At 42.9% G+C, this 15,680-nt stretch overlaps 1 protein-coding gene across 13 annotated transcripts in view; it reads left to right on the top strand.

Annotated features, from left to right (window-relative positions):
* LOC110491806 (fibroblast growth factor receptor 2) overlaps positions 1-15,680 on the top strand; it is a 96,267-nt gene that overhangs the window by 40,682 nt on the left and 39,905 nt on the right. For all 13 annotated transcript variants that reach the window (XM_090202541.1, XM_090202536.1, XM_090202538.1 and 10 more), the window contains one exon: positions 3,538-3,661. In XM_090202541.1, coding sequence (XP_090058667.1) covers positions 3,538-3,661 — 124 coding nt within the window. The remainder of the gene's footprint in view (positions 1-3,537; positions 3,662-15,680) is intronic.

Below are 15,680 nucleotides of genomic sequence, written 5' to 3'. Positions count from 1 at the left end.
AAGAAAAAGAAGAAAAAAAGTTTTGGTGCAGGGACAGCCAACTAAGTCAAAAATAATATTGAGATATTGTCAAAATGATACGATACAATATGTCATAAAAAATAATATCCCGATATGTAACTATCTTTCCCCCCCCCGCATGACAATCGATAACTCAAGAAGATGAATATCCCCATGAAACTGGTTCAGATCAAATGGTTGAAATGCAGGTGCGACATGGAAGATTCACCGGTAAAACTTTATCATTCACGATTGGCAGTGAGAAATGTGAAGGGAGGGTGACCCCAAAAAATTGGTGTGTAAGGTAAAGCCAGTGATTTGGATCATCAGCTCTGGGGAAAAGGGATCCGGCGGGATGGGACGGTTACCTATGGATCCGCAGCCTCGGCCTAAAGTTGAACAGAAGGGACCAGTCTATGTTCTAAGAAACCATGCACTTCGCCCAACTGCTGTTTGCACATTCTGCAAACTCAAACAATGTAAACACAATAATGTAACAAACAAACAATGTAAATCCAGCCGCTGTCTCCGATTTCAAAAAGGCTTTATGGCGAAAGCACACCATGCGATTATGTTAACTTGTTATGGCTGCAATCCCTATATTGGGATAAGTGTCATCAACAACCGCTGAATAGCATAGCGCTACATACGATCAATATTACTATAAATATTTATATTCATGAAATCACAAGTGCAATATAGGAAAACACAGTTTAGCCTTTTGTTAATCCACCTGTCGTGTCAGATTTTGAAATTATGCTTTACAGCAAAAGCAATTCAAGCGTTTGTAAGTTTATCGGTCGCACGATAAAACATTAAGTACACTTAGCATCAAGTAGCTCGGTCACAAATCAGAAAAGCAATCAAATTAATAGTTTACCTTTGATCTTCGGATGTTTTCACTCACGAGACTCCCAGTTACAGAACAAATGTTCCTTTTGTTCCATAAAGATTATTTTTAGATCCAAAATACCTCCGTTTGTTTGTCGCGTTATGTTCAGAAATCCACAGGAAAGAGCGGTCACGACAACGCAAGACGAAAATTCCAAATAGTTTCCGTAATGTCCACAGAAACATGTCAAACGTTTTTTATAATCAATCCTTAGGTTGTTTTTAAAATATATAATCGATCATATATCAACCGCAAATGTCTTTCACAGTAGGACAGGGGAAAACGTCTGCCCAAATTCTGTTGCGCGATTTAAACTCATGTGACCACTTGACGCAAAATAAAAGCCTGAAACTATGTCTGAAGACTGACACCTTGAGGAAGCGATAGGAAAAGGAATCTGGTTCATATCCCTTTAAATCCAGCAAAGGGAGGCTATGGAACATGGAGTTTTCAAAATAGAAGCCACTTCCTGTTTTGATTTTCCTCAGGGTTTTGCCTGCAATATCAGTTCTGTTATACTCAGACAATATTTTGACAGTTTTGGAAACTTCAGAGTTTTCTATTCAATACTAATAATAATACGCATATATTAGCAACTGAGACTGAGGAGTGGCCGTTTACAATGGGCACCTTTTCATCCAAGCGACTTAATACTGCCCCTGCAGCCGTAAAAAGTTAAGTCGGCGCCTAGCCACAGAAAACCATACAGCCATTTTCCAACCAAGGAGAGCTGTCACAAAAGTTAAAATTAATCACTTACCTTTGATTATCTTCATCTGATGGCACTCCCAGGTCTCCATGTTAGACAAATGTTTGTTTTGTTCTATAAATTTAATCTTTATGTCCAAATACCTCCTTTTTGTTCGCACGTTTAGTCCAGTAATCCAAATGCACAAAGTGCGGGCACAAAGTACAGACGAAAAGTCAAAAAATTTCCATTAAAGTTCGTAGAAACATGTCAAACGATGTGTATATAATCCATCTTTAGGATATTTTTTATCATACATTTTCAATAATACTTAGAAAAATTATTTATAGAAATAGCATTTTAAATGCTCACTTACCTTTGATGATCTTCATCAGAATGCATTCCCAGGAATCCCAGTTCCACCATAAATGTTTGATTTTGTTCGATGATGTCCATCAGTTATGTCCAAATATCTTCTTTTGTTAGGGCGTTTGGTAAACAAATCCAAAAGCGCGTTCAGGTCGCGCCGAACGTCGGACGAAAAGTTCAAATGGTTCCTTTACAGCCCATAGAAACATGCCAAACTAAGTATGGAATCAATCTTTAGGATGTTTTTAACATAAAACTTAATTAATGTTCCAACCGGACAATTCCTTCATCTGTACAAATGAAGTGGAACGTACAGTGGGGCAAAAAAAGTATTTAGTCAGCCACCAATTGTGCAAGTTCTCCCACTTAAAAAGATGAGGCCTGTAATTTTCGTCATAGGTACACTTCAACTATGACAGACAAAATGAGAAGAAAAATTCTCCAGAAAATCACATTGTAGGATTTTGTGCACGCTATTCATCCAAAAGTGAAGCGTCATACCCAATAGACTCGAGGATGCAATTGCTGCCAAAGGTGCTACAACACAGTACTGAGTAAAGGGTCTGAATACTTATGTAAATGTGATATATATATATATATATATATATATATATATATTTTATGTATATAAATTAGCACAAATTTCTGTAAACTGTTTTTGTTTTTATGGGGTATTGTTTGTAGATCGATGAAGAAAGAAAACAATTTAATACACTTTAGAATAAGGTTGTAACGTAACAAAATGTGGAAAAAGTCAAGGGGTCTGAATGCTTTCCGAAAGCACTGTATATAAAAATGCTTTCGCTGAATACGATAATACGATTGGGGAATCATCCAATCTATTGAAATCAAATCAAACATTTTTGAAAGTGCAATTAAAAGTCACATTACACTTTACAGTGATGGATTCATTTGCAAGTTATCTATTGTGTTGGGATGTAATAGGGAAGGAAAAAGTGTGACACATGTAGTTAATGGGTGATAGTTTACGAGGAAACACAGCCATCTCTTCATGGGAAGTTCCGGAGAATGTTTCCCCTTGGCTTTAATTCTGCAGAAAGTCTCATTCTAATAAACACGGTATTCAGTCGAACACTTTCTCCTCACTATCTTTAGTGACAGTTCTGTAAACACACACAAACACGCACACACACACACATACTGCACGCACACACACACACACACACACACATACACACAAACACACTCCAATTGACTTGTCCATGCAAAACAAGTGCCCTAATAAAAGACAGAATTTCTAGTGTTTTCTCTGTAAGTAGTAAAAAGTAGAATATTTAGAATCTACAGGGTTTTCACTAGTGTTCTAAGGAGTAGAGGTGGTAAGTAGTAGCTTAGGGAGAGCACAGTGAAATTCCTTGGGTGGGGGTAGCAGCTCACCTTAGGACCAGTCTGTCACTCCCTGTAATATTGTTTTTCACCATGATGCGCTCGTGAGAATAGACCTGACTGCCCGTCACTCACTGAGCCTCCTCACTTACTCTCTCTGGCCTTCCATCAATCCGCAGTTTGCATTGGTTTGGATGTTCCTTTGTGAGATTCACATTAATGGGTTGGATTTCCCTTTCAGGTGCGTCACCAGCACTGGACCCTGATCATGGAGAGTGTGGTTCCATCCGACAAGGGCAACTACACTTGCCTGGTGGAGAACGCATATGGCACCATCAACCACACCTACACCCTGGATGTAGTGGGTGAGTACTGCACTGGGCCTGCCTGGGATAGAGGGAGGGATGGGGGGGTTAATAATAACATCTGCAATTTGACAACTTGTTGGCTCCGGGATTTGAACCAGCAACTTTTCGGTTACTGGCCTAATGGTCTAACCTCGAGGCTACCTGCCGACTCCAACTAAACGTTACTTGTTTGGGGAAGGGGTGGGGTTGAGGGTTATTGCTGGCTGTTTGATCCCCAGGTGCATGCTACTACGCTGTATGTAAGTACAGAGAAGGAATGCTGCCAAGATGTGCCAGGTCTGTTTCTATGGGCAGAATTGATACATGTATTGTATGTAGGCAGGGCCCTGGCCCAATAAAAAATCAAATCAAATTTGATTTGTCAAATGCGCCGAATACAACAGGTGTAGTAGGCCTTACCGTGAAATGCTTACTTACAAGCCCTTAACAATGCAGTTCAAGAAATAGAGGTAAGAAAATATTTACTAAATAAACTAAAATAAAAAGTAAGACCATAAAATAATAATAACGAGGCTATATACAGGGGGTACCGGTACCAAGTCAATGTGCGGGGGTACAGGTTAGTTGCGGTAATTTGTACATGTAGTGACTGCATAGATAATAACCAGCGAGTAGCAGCAGTGTAAAAGCAAAGGGTGGGGGTCAATGTAAATAGTCTGGATGGCTATTTGATTAATTGTTCAGCAGTCTGATGGCTTAGGGGTAAAAGTCTCCAACTTCAGCGATTTTTGCAATTCGTTCCAGTCACAGGCAGCAGAGAACTGGAACGAAAGGCGGCCAAATGAGGTGTTGGCTTTAGGGATGATCAGTGAGATACACCTGCTGGAGCGCGTGCCTCGGGTGGGTGTTGCCATCGTGACCAGTGAACTGAGATAAGGCGGAGCTTTACCTAGCATGGACTTGTAGATGACCTGGAGCCAGTGGGTCTGGCGACAAATATGTAGCGAGGGCCAGCCGACTAGAGCATACGGGTCGCAGTGGTGGGTGGTATAAGGTGCTTTAGTAACAAAACGGATGGCACTGTGATAGACTGCATCCAGTTTGCCGAGTAGAGTGTTGGAAGCTATTTTGTAGATGACATCGCCGAAGTCGAGGATCGGTAGGATAGTCAGTTTTACTAAGGTAAGTTTGGCGGCGTGAGTGAAGGAGGCTTTGTTGCGAAATAGAAAGCCGACTATAGATTTGATTTTAGATTGGAGATGTTTGATATGAGTCTGGAAGGAGAGTTTACAGTCTAGCCAGACACCTAGGTACTTATAGATGTCCACATATTCAACGTCGTTCATTCAGCCTTTAGTAGCAGCCAATGTGTGATGTTCAATGTAGACCTTTGACTTTTGAAAAAAACATTCAGAGCTTGACATTAAACTGTTAATCCACTTGTCCTTCAGACAAGGTGACTGAAAATGTTGTGTTTGATACAAGACACCACTTTACAAAATAAAATGCATTATTATTCGCATACCATTATTACAGAGAATTAATGCTACCCTCTGCCTATTGGCTACTTAGCTTATTCAAGCTTGTCTCAAAATACAACACTGCCCCGTTAAGACAAACAAAATGCTCTTTACCTGACTTGCTTTTTAAAGATGTCGAGAAATGTACACATTTTGTGCTCTCGTAGGAAGCAACCACTTACCTATTTCTGACTGCAAATTATCTATAACTGGGCTCACTAACTAGCAAAGGATATTAACAAAATGTGTGCACACGAGGCTACATAAAGCTCTCGCTTTGATTTCAAAACAAGTGCATCTACTCACGACTGCTCATGCTGTAGAACAGTCCAGTTCAAAGTGAACGGCCCAGATCCATATATGGCAATGGTCTATGTGATATAATCCTACTGCAGCTCTGATTGGTTATGCTGCACGCGTGTCAATGCAATAAAATCCTACTCCAATGCGTTCTGCCTACATCCAATTATCTTGCATAGTTAGTTTTGTTATGGAATTTTGCATTGAAAGTGGCTAATATTGTCACAGTAAAGGGACACGTTGATAGTGTTAAATAACAGGGACAAGTCTACAAAGTTGAGTGAAGATCATTCACGTTGAGTGAAGTTCATTCTCGCATGCGCGCAGCTTAGAGGGAACATTGGTCAGCAGTATTACAAGGGGACAAAGCAAGTTCAAACCTAACTCACTCAACCCCTTTACTCTGACCTTTGGAGCAAACAAGACTAGAGTGTGTGTGTTGTGTTCAATGTATTATGTAGAGCACTGGTCATCTTGCTAAATAAACTAGCAGGAGGGTGGGGGAGAAGAGGGGGTTAAATCAGAGGGGTTGGGTTAGTCAAATGTCAGATAAATGTGTGTACACTGTATATATTGCGTGCCTGTGTGTGTTTTTCCCTGCTGAGTTATTCAACAATCTACTCTTATGAATATGGGTCTGTGTCCCAGACTGAGACCCATCTCTCTCTGTGTGTGTGTGTGTGTGTGTGTGTGTGTGTGTGTGTGTGTGTGTGTGTGTGTGTGTGTGTGTGTGTGTGTGTGTGTGTGTGTGTGTGTGTGTGTGTGTGTGTGTGTGTGTGTGTGTGTGTGTGTGTGTGTGATGGCTGTGACAGTCATGGAATTTTGGATGATGGTTATTGCTCAGCCAAATGATCTTGGTCACTGTTATAACCATACAAATGTATATATTTTTTAAAGAACTACATTTTCTCCTCTCCTCCGCTCCTGACTGCATGTGCTGCCATAGAAATAGAATATGATATTCATTACGTTTCTACACTCTTAGAAAAAAAGGTTATCTAGAAGCTAAAAGGGTTCTTTGGCTGTCCCCATAGGAGAACCCTTCGAAGAGCACTTTTTAGTTCCAAGTAGAACCATTTTGGTTCTATGTAGAACACTTTTGGGTTCCATGTAAAACCCTTACAGAGGGGTTCTACATGGAACCCAAAAGGGTTCTACTATGGGGACAGCCAAATAACCCTTTTGGAACCCCTTTTTCTAAGAGTGTATGTGCTGCTGGAGGGAGGGGGCATTGCCTAGGCAACCAAAGACCCGTTTGCTACAACAATTTGCTTGTTTCACGTTTGCTATATACCTTACTTGTTTCCGCAAGGAGCAACAACGTTTCATCACGTTGTTAAGTGTCCATGTTACTACCGAAACAGACTCAACTGCATGAATGTCCAGCAGCAACACCTACAGTCAGCTGTTCATTCCACAATAAATAAATATATACACTGAGTGTACAAGACATTAGGAACACCTTCCTAATATTGAGTTGCACCCCTTTTTGCCCTCAGAACAGTCTCAATTCATCAGGGCATGGACTCTAGTTGGCTGGATCTTCTTTGGGTGGTGGACCATTCTTGATACACATGGGAAACTGTTGAGCGTGAAACACAGCCGGGTTGCAGTTCTTGACACACTCAAACCAGTGCGCCTGGCACCTACTACCATACCTTGTTCAAAGTGACTTAAATATGTTGTCTTGCCCTTTCACCTTCTGAATGGCACACATACACAATCCATGTGTCAATTGTTTCAAGGCTTAAAAATCCTCCTTTAACATCTCCTCCCCTTCATCTACGCTGATTGAAGTGGATTTAACAGGTGACATCAATAAGGGATCGTTGCTTTCACCTGGATTAAACTGGTTAGTCATGTCATGGAAAGAGCATGTGTTCCTAATATTTTGACTGGTACTGTATATACAGTACCAGTCAAACATTTGGACACACCTACTCATTCAAGGGTTTTTCTTTACATTGTAGAATAGTAGTGAAGACATCACAACTATGAAATAACACAAAGAATCATGTAGTAACCTAAAAAACCCTGAAAGAGTATACAGTGCCTTGCAAAAGTATTCGGCCCCCTTGAACTTTGCGACCTTTTGCCACATTTCAGGCTTCAAACATAAAGATATAAAACTGTATTTGGGACACAATCATGAAGTGGAACGACATTTATTGGATATTTCAAACTTTTTTAACAAATCAAAAACTGAAAAATTGGGCGTGCAAAATTATTCAGCCCCTTTACTTTTAGTGCAGCAAACTCTCTCCAGAAGTTCAGTGAGGATCTCTGAATGATCCAATGTTGACCTAAATGACTAATGATGATAAATACAATCCACCTGTGTGTAATCAAGTCTCCGTATAAATGCACCTGCACTGTGATAGTCTCAGAGGTCCGTTAAAAGCGCAGAGAGCATCATGAAGAACAAGGAACACACCAGGCAGGTCCGAGATACTGTTGTGAAGAAGTTTAAAGCCGGATTTGGATACAAAAAGATTTCCCAAGCTTTAAACATCCCAAGGAGCACTGTGCAAGCGATAATATTGAAATGGAAGGAGTATCAGACCACTGCAAATCTACCAAGACCTGGCCGTCCATCTAAACTTTCAGCTCATACAAGGAGAAGACTGATCAGAGATGCAGCCAAGAGGCCCATGATCACTCTGGATGAACTGCAGAGATCTACAGCTGAGGTGGGAGACTGTCCATAGGACAACAATCAGTCGTATATTGCACAAATCTGGCCTTTATGGAAGAGTGGCAAGAAGAAAGCCATTTCTTAAAGATATCCATAAAAAGTGTCGTTTAAAGTTTGCCACAAGCCACCTGGGAGACACACCAAACATGTGGAAGAAGGTGCTCTGGTCAGATGAAACCAAAATTTAACTTTTTGGCAACAATGCAAAACGTTATGTTTGGCGTAAAATCAACATAGCTGAACACACCATCCCCACTGTCAAACATGGTGGTGGCAGCATCATGGATTGGGCCTGCTTTTCTTCAGCAGGGACAGGGAAGATGGTTAAAATTGATGGGAAGATGGATGGAGCCAAATACAGGACCATTCTAGAAGAAAACCTGATGGAGTCTGCAAAAGACCTGAGACTGGGACGGAGATTTGTCTTCCAACAAGACAATGATCCAAAACATAAAGCAAAATCTACAATGGAATGGTTCAAAAATAAACATATCCAGGTGTTAGAATGGCCAAGTCAAAGTCCAGACCTGAATCCAATCGAGAATCTGTGGAAAGAACTGAAAACTGCTGTTCACAAATGCTCTCCATCCAACCTCACTGAGCTCGAGCTGTTTTGCAAGGAGGAATGGGAAAACATTTCAGTCTCTCGATGTGCAAAACTGATAGAGACATACCCCAAGCGACTTACAGCTGTAATCGCAGCAAAAGATGGCGCTACAAAGTATTAACTTAAGTGGTTAAGGGTGCTGAATGATTTTGCACGCCCAATTTTTCAGTTTTTGATTTGTTAAAAAAGTTTGAAATATCCAATAAATGTCGTTCCACTTCATGATTGTGTCCCACTTGTTGTTGATTCTTCACAAAAAAATACAGTTTTATATCTTTATGTTTGAAGCCTGAAATGTGGCAAAAGGTCGCAAAGTCAAGGGGGCCGAATACTTTCGCAAGGCACTGTATATATATTTTTTATGACAGTTATTTTATTTTCATGACAGTCTTCATCCATAACTGTCATGCATTCATCCTGCAACACTAACTCAAAAAAGTTATTGGACACTGTAAAATCCATGCAGAAAAAGAACACCTCCTCCCCGCTGCCCACTGCACTGAAGATAGGAAACACTGTCGCCACTGATAAATCCACCATAATTGAGAATTTCAATAAGCATTTTTCTACGGCTGGCCATGCTTTCCACCTGGCTACTCCTACCCTGGTCAACAGCACTGCACCCCCCACAGCAACTTGCCCAAGCCTTCCCCATTTCTCCTTCTCCCAAATCCAGTCAGCTGATGTTCTGAAAGAGTTGCAAAATCTGGACCCCTACAAATCAGCCGGGCTAGACAATCTGGACCCTTTCTTTCTAAAATGATCTGCCGAAATTGTTGCTACCCCTATTACTAGCCTGTTCAACCTCTCTTTCGTATCGTCTGAGATTCCCAAAGATTGGAAAGCAGCTGCGGTCATCCCCCTCTTCAAAGGGGGGGACACTCTTGACCCAAACTGCTACAGACCTATATCTATCCTACCTTGCCTTTCTAAGGTCTTTGAAAGCCAAGTCAACAAACAGATTACCGACCATTTCGAATCTCACCATACCTTCTCTGCTATGCAATCTGGTTTCAGAGCTGGTCATGGGTGCACCTCAGCCACGCTCAAGGTCCTAAACAATATCTTAACCGCCATCGATAACAAACATTACTGTGCAGCCGTATTCATTGATCTGGCCAAGGCTTTCGACTCTGTCAATCACCACATCCTCATCGGCAGACTCGACAGCCTTGGTTTCTCAAATGATTGCCTCGCCTGGTTCACCAACTACTTCTCTGATAGAGTTCAGTGTGTCAAATCGGAGGGTCTGCTGTCCGGACCTCTGGCAGTCTCCATGGGGGTGCCACAGGGTTCAGTTCTTGGACCGACTCTGTATACATCAGCTCACCAGCTCTTGCTGCTGGTGAGTCTCTGATCCACCTCTACGCAGACGACACCATTCTGTATACTTCTGGCCCTTCTTTGGACACTGTGTTAACAACCCTCCAGGAAAGCTTCAATGCCATACAACTCTCCTTCCGTGGCCTCCAATTGCTCTTAAATACAAGTAAAACTAAATGCATGCTCTTCAACCGATCGCTGCCTGCACCTGCCCGCCTGTCCAACATCTCTATTCTGGACGGCTCTGACTTAGAATACGTGGACAACTACAAATACCTAGGTGTCTGGTTAGACCGTCAACTCTCCTTCCAGACCCACATCAAACATCTCCAATCCAAAGTTAAATCTAGAATTGGCTTCCTATTTCGCAACTAAGCATCCTTCACTCATGCTGCCAAACATACCCTTGTAAAACTGACCATCCTACCAATCCTCGACTTCGGCGATGTCATTTACAAAATAGCCTCCAATACCCTACTCAACAAATTAGATGCAGTCTATCACAGTGCAATCCGTTTTGTCACCAAAGCCCCATATACTACCCACCATTGCGACCTGTACGCTCTCGTTGGCTGGCCCTCACTTCATACTCGTCGCCAAACCCACTGGCTCCATGTCATCTACAAGACCCTGCTAGGTAAAGTCCCCCCTTATCTCAGCTCGCTGGTCACCATAGCATCACCCACCTGTAGCACGCGCTCCAGCAGGTACATCTCTCTGGTCACCCCCAAAACCAATTATTTCTTTGGCCGTCTCTCCTTCCAGTTCTCTGCTGCCAACAACCCCTCCCTGACCCCCAGGGCCCTGTGTGTCAAGCCGCCAGGCTACCCAGAGTTTAGTGGTGCACTGGAACGAACTACAAAAATCTCTGAAACTGGAAACACTTATCTCCCTCACTAGGTTTAAGCACCAACTGTCAGAGCAGCTCACAGATTACTGCACCTGTACATAGCCCACCTATAATTTAGCCCAAACAACTACCTCTTTCCTTACTGTATTTATTTTATTTATTTATTTATTTTGCTCCTTTGCACCCCATTGTTTTTATTTCTACTTTGTACATTCTTCCACTGCAAAAAAAAATTCTGTCAGTGTCTCCATGGTAATAAAGGGCAATGTTCACAAAACTATTAGACAAGAGATGGAATCCTGAGTGTAAATACCCTCAAATACCTCACTGTTGTAGCCTCCAGATGCGCGTGCACACACACACACACACACACACAAACACACACACACACACACACACACACACACACACACACACACACACACACACACACACACACACACACTCGCCCTTCCAGGCCCCCTTGCTATGGGATTAACTAAAGCTCTCCTTCAGACTCTCTCTGTTTCTGTTTTTTGTTCTGTTTTATTGCTCAGCAGTAAACCCTTTTTATGTCCGGCTCCAGACTAACCTCCCCCCCACAACCTCTTGCTTAATTTTACTGAATTTTACTGTTTAATAGAGTGTGAGAAGGGGTGTAGACAGAAAGAGAAATGGAGGGGGAGAGTGTCTGGAAGGCAGTTCTTATCGTGCTTTTGGGCCCAAATGACCAACAGGATCAGACATTAACAACAAAGCTAGACACGCCTTTTCTGGCTGAAACTGTCCACGGGCGCGGGGGAGGGCCTCCCAGACAAACACACATACATGCAGTGCACACACACACTCACTCACAGCCTGCTCACCCACAGGGGTACCCAGTCACCCCGCGGGCACTTTGTTTATGCCCAGCCCCCTCCACTTTTCTTTCACTCCTTCTTCACTTTCTTCCCCTGGTCCGGGCCTGGCCCTATCCCCCTCCGATCAACAACCCCTCCCTGACCCCCAGGGCCCTGTGTGTCAAGCCGCCAGGCTACCCAGAGTTTAGTGGTGCAGCTTAGACGCCACAGAAGTCTGTCCCTTTCCTCAACTCCCAGCAGCCATAAGTACTTTACTAATGACTTAATTGATAAATAGATTTTTGTATTTGATTCGGGTGAGTGGATCGGGATAATAAAAGAGCAGAGTGGGTGTGTGTGTGTACAGTATGTGTCAGGTCTTGTTCTCTCCATAAATGCAAGGATAGCATGGTGTCTATAACATATATGGATAGTACGTCATAGTCACCATGCTGTCCATGCAGTTATGGATAGATCCACACCTGACATATGCTATACATGCAAACAACCATATATGTCACAGAAACACTCGAGTCACAAACATACATTTCACAGAAACACTTGAGTCAGTGTGGTCAGAGAGCAGACTGGTGAATAAGTCATCAGTTGCAACGCCAAGCAGCCATCAAGACTACATGATGACTTCAGGCAAGTTCCACATGAGTCCGCTAAACCACTAACACACATGCACGCGCACACATACACACACATACGCATACATGCACAAACACACACACGCGAGGGATGGAAGGAGGAGGGTAGAGAGACAATAAACACGGCGAGTCCAAGGAATGCGTAGGGAGGAGGGAGAGTGAGAGGAGGGAGGGGTGGGAATCATCTGATCTGACAGAGAGAGAGAGAGAGAGAGTAGCCATTTGGCCTTCTGATGGACAGAGGAACAGCACGGAGGAAGATTACTATTGGCAAAACTCTTGACAGACTGACACACAGTGTATGAAAGTTGTCTCTCTACCTTTCTTTTTTTATTCACCCTCTTCACCCCTCTTTCTTTCTCTTTTCACTCTGTCTGTTGAGCTCCCTTTATTCGCTATATTATTTTCCCACCCCTCCTCTCTTTTCTCCGCCACCCACTTACAGTGCCTTGCGAAAGTATTCGGCCCCCTTGAACTTTGCGACCTTTTGCCACATTTCAGGCTTCAAACATAAAGATATAAAACTGTATTTTTTTGTGAAGAATCAACAACAAGTGGGACACAATCATGAAGTAGAACGACATTTATTGGATATTTCAAACTTTTTTAACAAATTAAAAACTGAAAAATTGGGCGTGCAAAATTATTCAGCCCCCTTAAGTTAATACTTTGTAGCGCCACCTTTTGCTGCGATTACAGCTGTAAGTCGCTTGGGGTATGTCTATCAGTTTTGCACATCGAGAGACTGACATTTTTTTCCATTCCTCCTTGCAAAACAGCTCGAGCTCAGTGAGGTTGGATGGAGAGCATTTGTGAACAGCAGTTTTCAGTTCTTTCCACAGATTCTCGATTGGATTCAGGTCTGGACTTTGACTTGGCCATTCTAACACCTGGATATGTTTATTTTTGAACCATTCCATTGTAGATTTTGCTTTATGTTTTGGATCATTGTCTTGTTGGAAGACAAATCTCCGTCCCAGTCTCAGGTCTTTTGCAGACTCCATCAGGTTTTCTTCCAGAATGGTCCTGTATTTGGCTCCATTCATCTTCCCATCAATTTTAACCATCTTCCCTGTCCCTGCTGAAGAAAAGCAGGCCCAAACCATGATGCTGCCACCACCATGTTTGACAGTGGGGATGGTGTGTTCAGCTGTGTTGCTTTTACGCCAAACATAACGTTTTGCATTGTTGCCAAAAAGTAAAATTTTGGTTTCATCTGACCAGAGCACCTTCTTCCACATGTTTGGTGTGTCTCCCAGGTGGCTTGTGGCAAACTTTAAACAACACTTTTTATGGATATCTTTAAGAAATGGCTTTCTTCTTGCCACTCTTCCATAAAGGCCAGATTTGTGCAATATACGACTGATTGTTGTCCTATGGACAGTCTCCCACCTCAGCTGTAGATCTCTGCAGTTCATCCAGAGTGATCATGGGCCTCTTGGCTGCATCTCTGATGAGTCTTCTCCTTGTATGAGCTGAAAGTTTAGAGGGACGGCCAGGTCTTGGTAGATTTGCAGTGGTCTGATACTCCTTCCATTTCAATATTATCGCTTGCACAGTGCTCCTTGGGATGTTTAAAGCTTGGGAAATCTTTTTGTATCCATATCCGGTTTTAAACTTCTTCACAACAGTATCTCGGACCTGCCTGGTGTGTTCCTTGTTCTTCATGATGCTCTCTGCGCTTTTAACGGACCTCTGAGACTATCACAGTGCAGGTGCATTTATACGGAGACTTGATTACACACAGGTGGATTGTATTTATCATCATTAGTCATTTAGGTCAACATTGGATCATTCAGAGATCCTCACTGAACTTCTGGAGAGAGTTTGCTGCACTGAAAGTAAAGGGGCTGAATAATTTTGCACGCCCAATTTTTCAGTTTTTGATTTGTTAAAAAAGTTTGAAATATCCAATAAATGTCGTTCCACTTCATGATTGTGTCCCACTTGTTGTTGATTCTTCACAAAAAAATACAGTTTTATATCTTTATGTTTGAAGCCTGAAATGTGGCAAAAGGTCGCAAAGTTCAAGGGGGCCGAATACTTTCGCAAGGCACTGTATAAGCCCTCATTCTTCTTCATTCTAAGCCCGCCTTTTTCCATCTACGTAACATTGCAAAAATCAGAAACTTTCTGTCCAAAAATGATGCAGAAAAATTAATCCATGCTTTTGTCACTTCTAGGTTAGACTACTGCAATGCTCTACTTTCCGGCTACCCGGATAACGCACTAAATAAACTTCAGTTAGTGCTAAATACGGCTGCTAGAATCCTGACTAGAACCAAAAAATTTGATCATATTACTCCAGTGCTAGCCTCCCTACACTGGCTTCCTGTCAAGGCAAGGGCTGATTTCAAGGTTTTACTGCTAACCTACAAAGCATTACATGGGGTTGCTCCTACCTATCTCTCTGATTTGGTCCTGCCGTACATACCTACACGTACGCTACGGTCACAAGACGCAGGCCTCCTAATTGTCCCTAGAATTTCTAAGCAAACAGCTGGAGGCAGGGCTTTCTCCTATAGAGCTCCATTTTTATGGAATGGTCTGCCTACCCATGTAAGAGACGCAAACTCGGTCTCAACCTTTAAGTCTTTACTGAAGACTCATCTCTTCAGTGCGTCATATGATTGAGTGTAGTCTGGCCCAGGAGTGGGAAGGTGAACGGAAAGGCTCTGGAGCAACGAACCGCCCTTGCTGTCTCTGCCTGGCCGGTTCCCTTCTTTCCACTGGGATTCTCTGCCTCTAACCCTATTACAGGGGCTGAGTCACTGGCTTACTGGGGCTCTTTCATACCGTCCCTGGGAGGGGTGTGTCACTTGAGTGGGTTGAGTCACTGATGTGATCTTCCTGTCTGGGTTGGCCGTGGCGGAGATCTTTGTGGGCTATACTCGGCCTTGTCTCAGGATGGTAAGTTGGTGGTTGAAGAAATCCCTCTAGTGGTGTGGGGGCTGTGCTTTGGCAAAGTGGGTGGGGTTATATCCTTCCTGTTTGGCCCTGTCCGGGGGTGTCCTCGGATGGGGCCACAGTGTCTCCTGACCCCTCCTGTCTCAGCCTCCAGTATTTATGCTGCAGTAGTTTATGTGTCGGGGGGTCAGTTTGTTATATCTGGAGTACTTCTCCTGTCCTATTCGGTGTCCTGTGTGAATTTAAGTGTGCTCTCTCTAATTCTCTCTTTTTCTCTTTCTTTCTCTCTCTCGGAGGACCTGAGCCCTAGGACCATGCCTCAGGACTACCTGACATGATGACTCCTTGCTGTCCCCAGTCCACCTGGCCGTGCTGCTGCTCCAGTTTGAACTGTTCTGCCTTA

Source organism: Oncorhynchus mykiss, chromosome 16 (genome assembly GCF_057628025.1).
Source record: "Oncorhynchus mykiss isolate SJ-2025 chromosome 16, ASM5762802v1, whole genome shotgun sequence".
Classification (NCBI taxonomy): Eukaryota; Metazoa; Chordata; class Actinopteri; order Salmoniformes; family Salmonidae; genus Oncorhynchus; species Oncorhynchus mykiss.
Note: the sequence above shows the minus strand (reverse complement) of the source record. Positions and strands in the feature narration are given on the sequence as shown.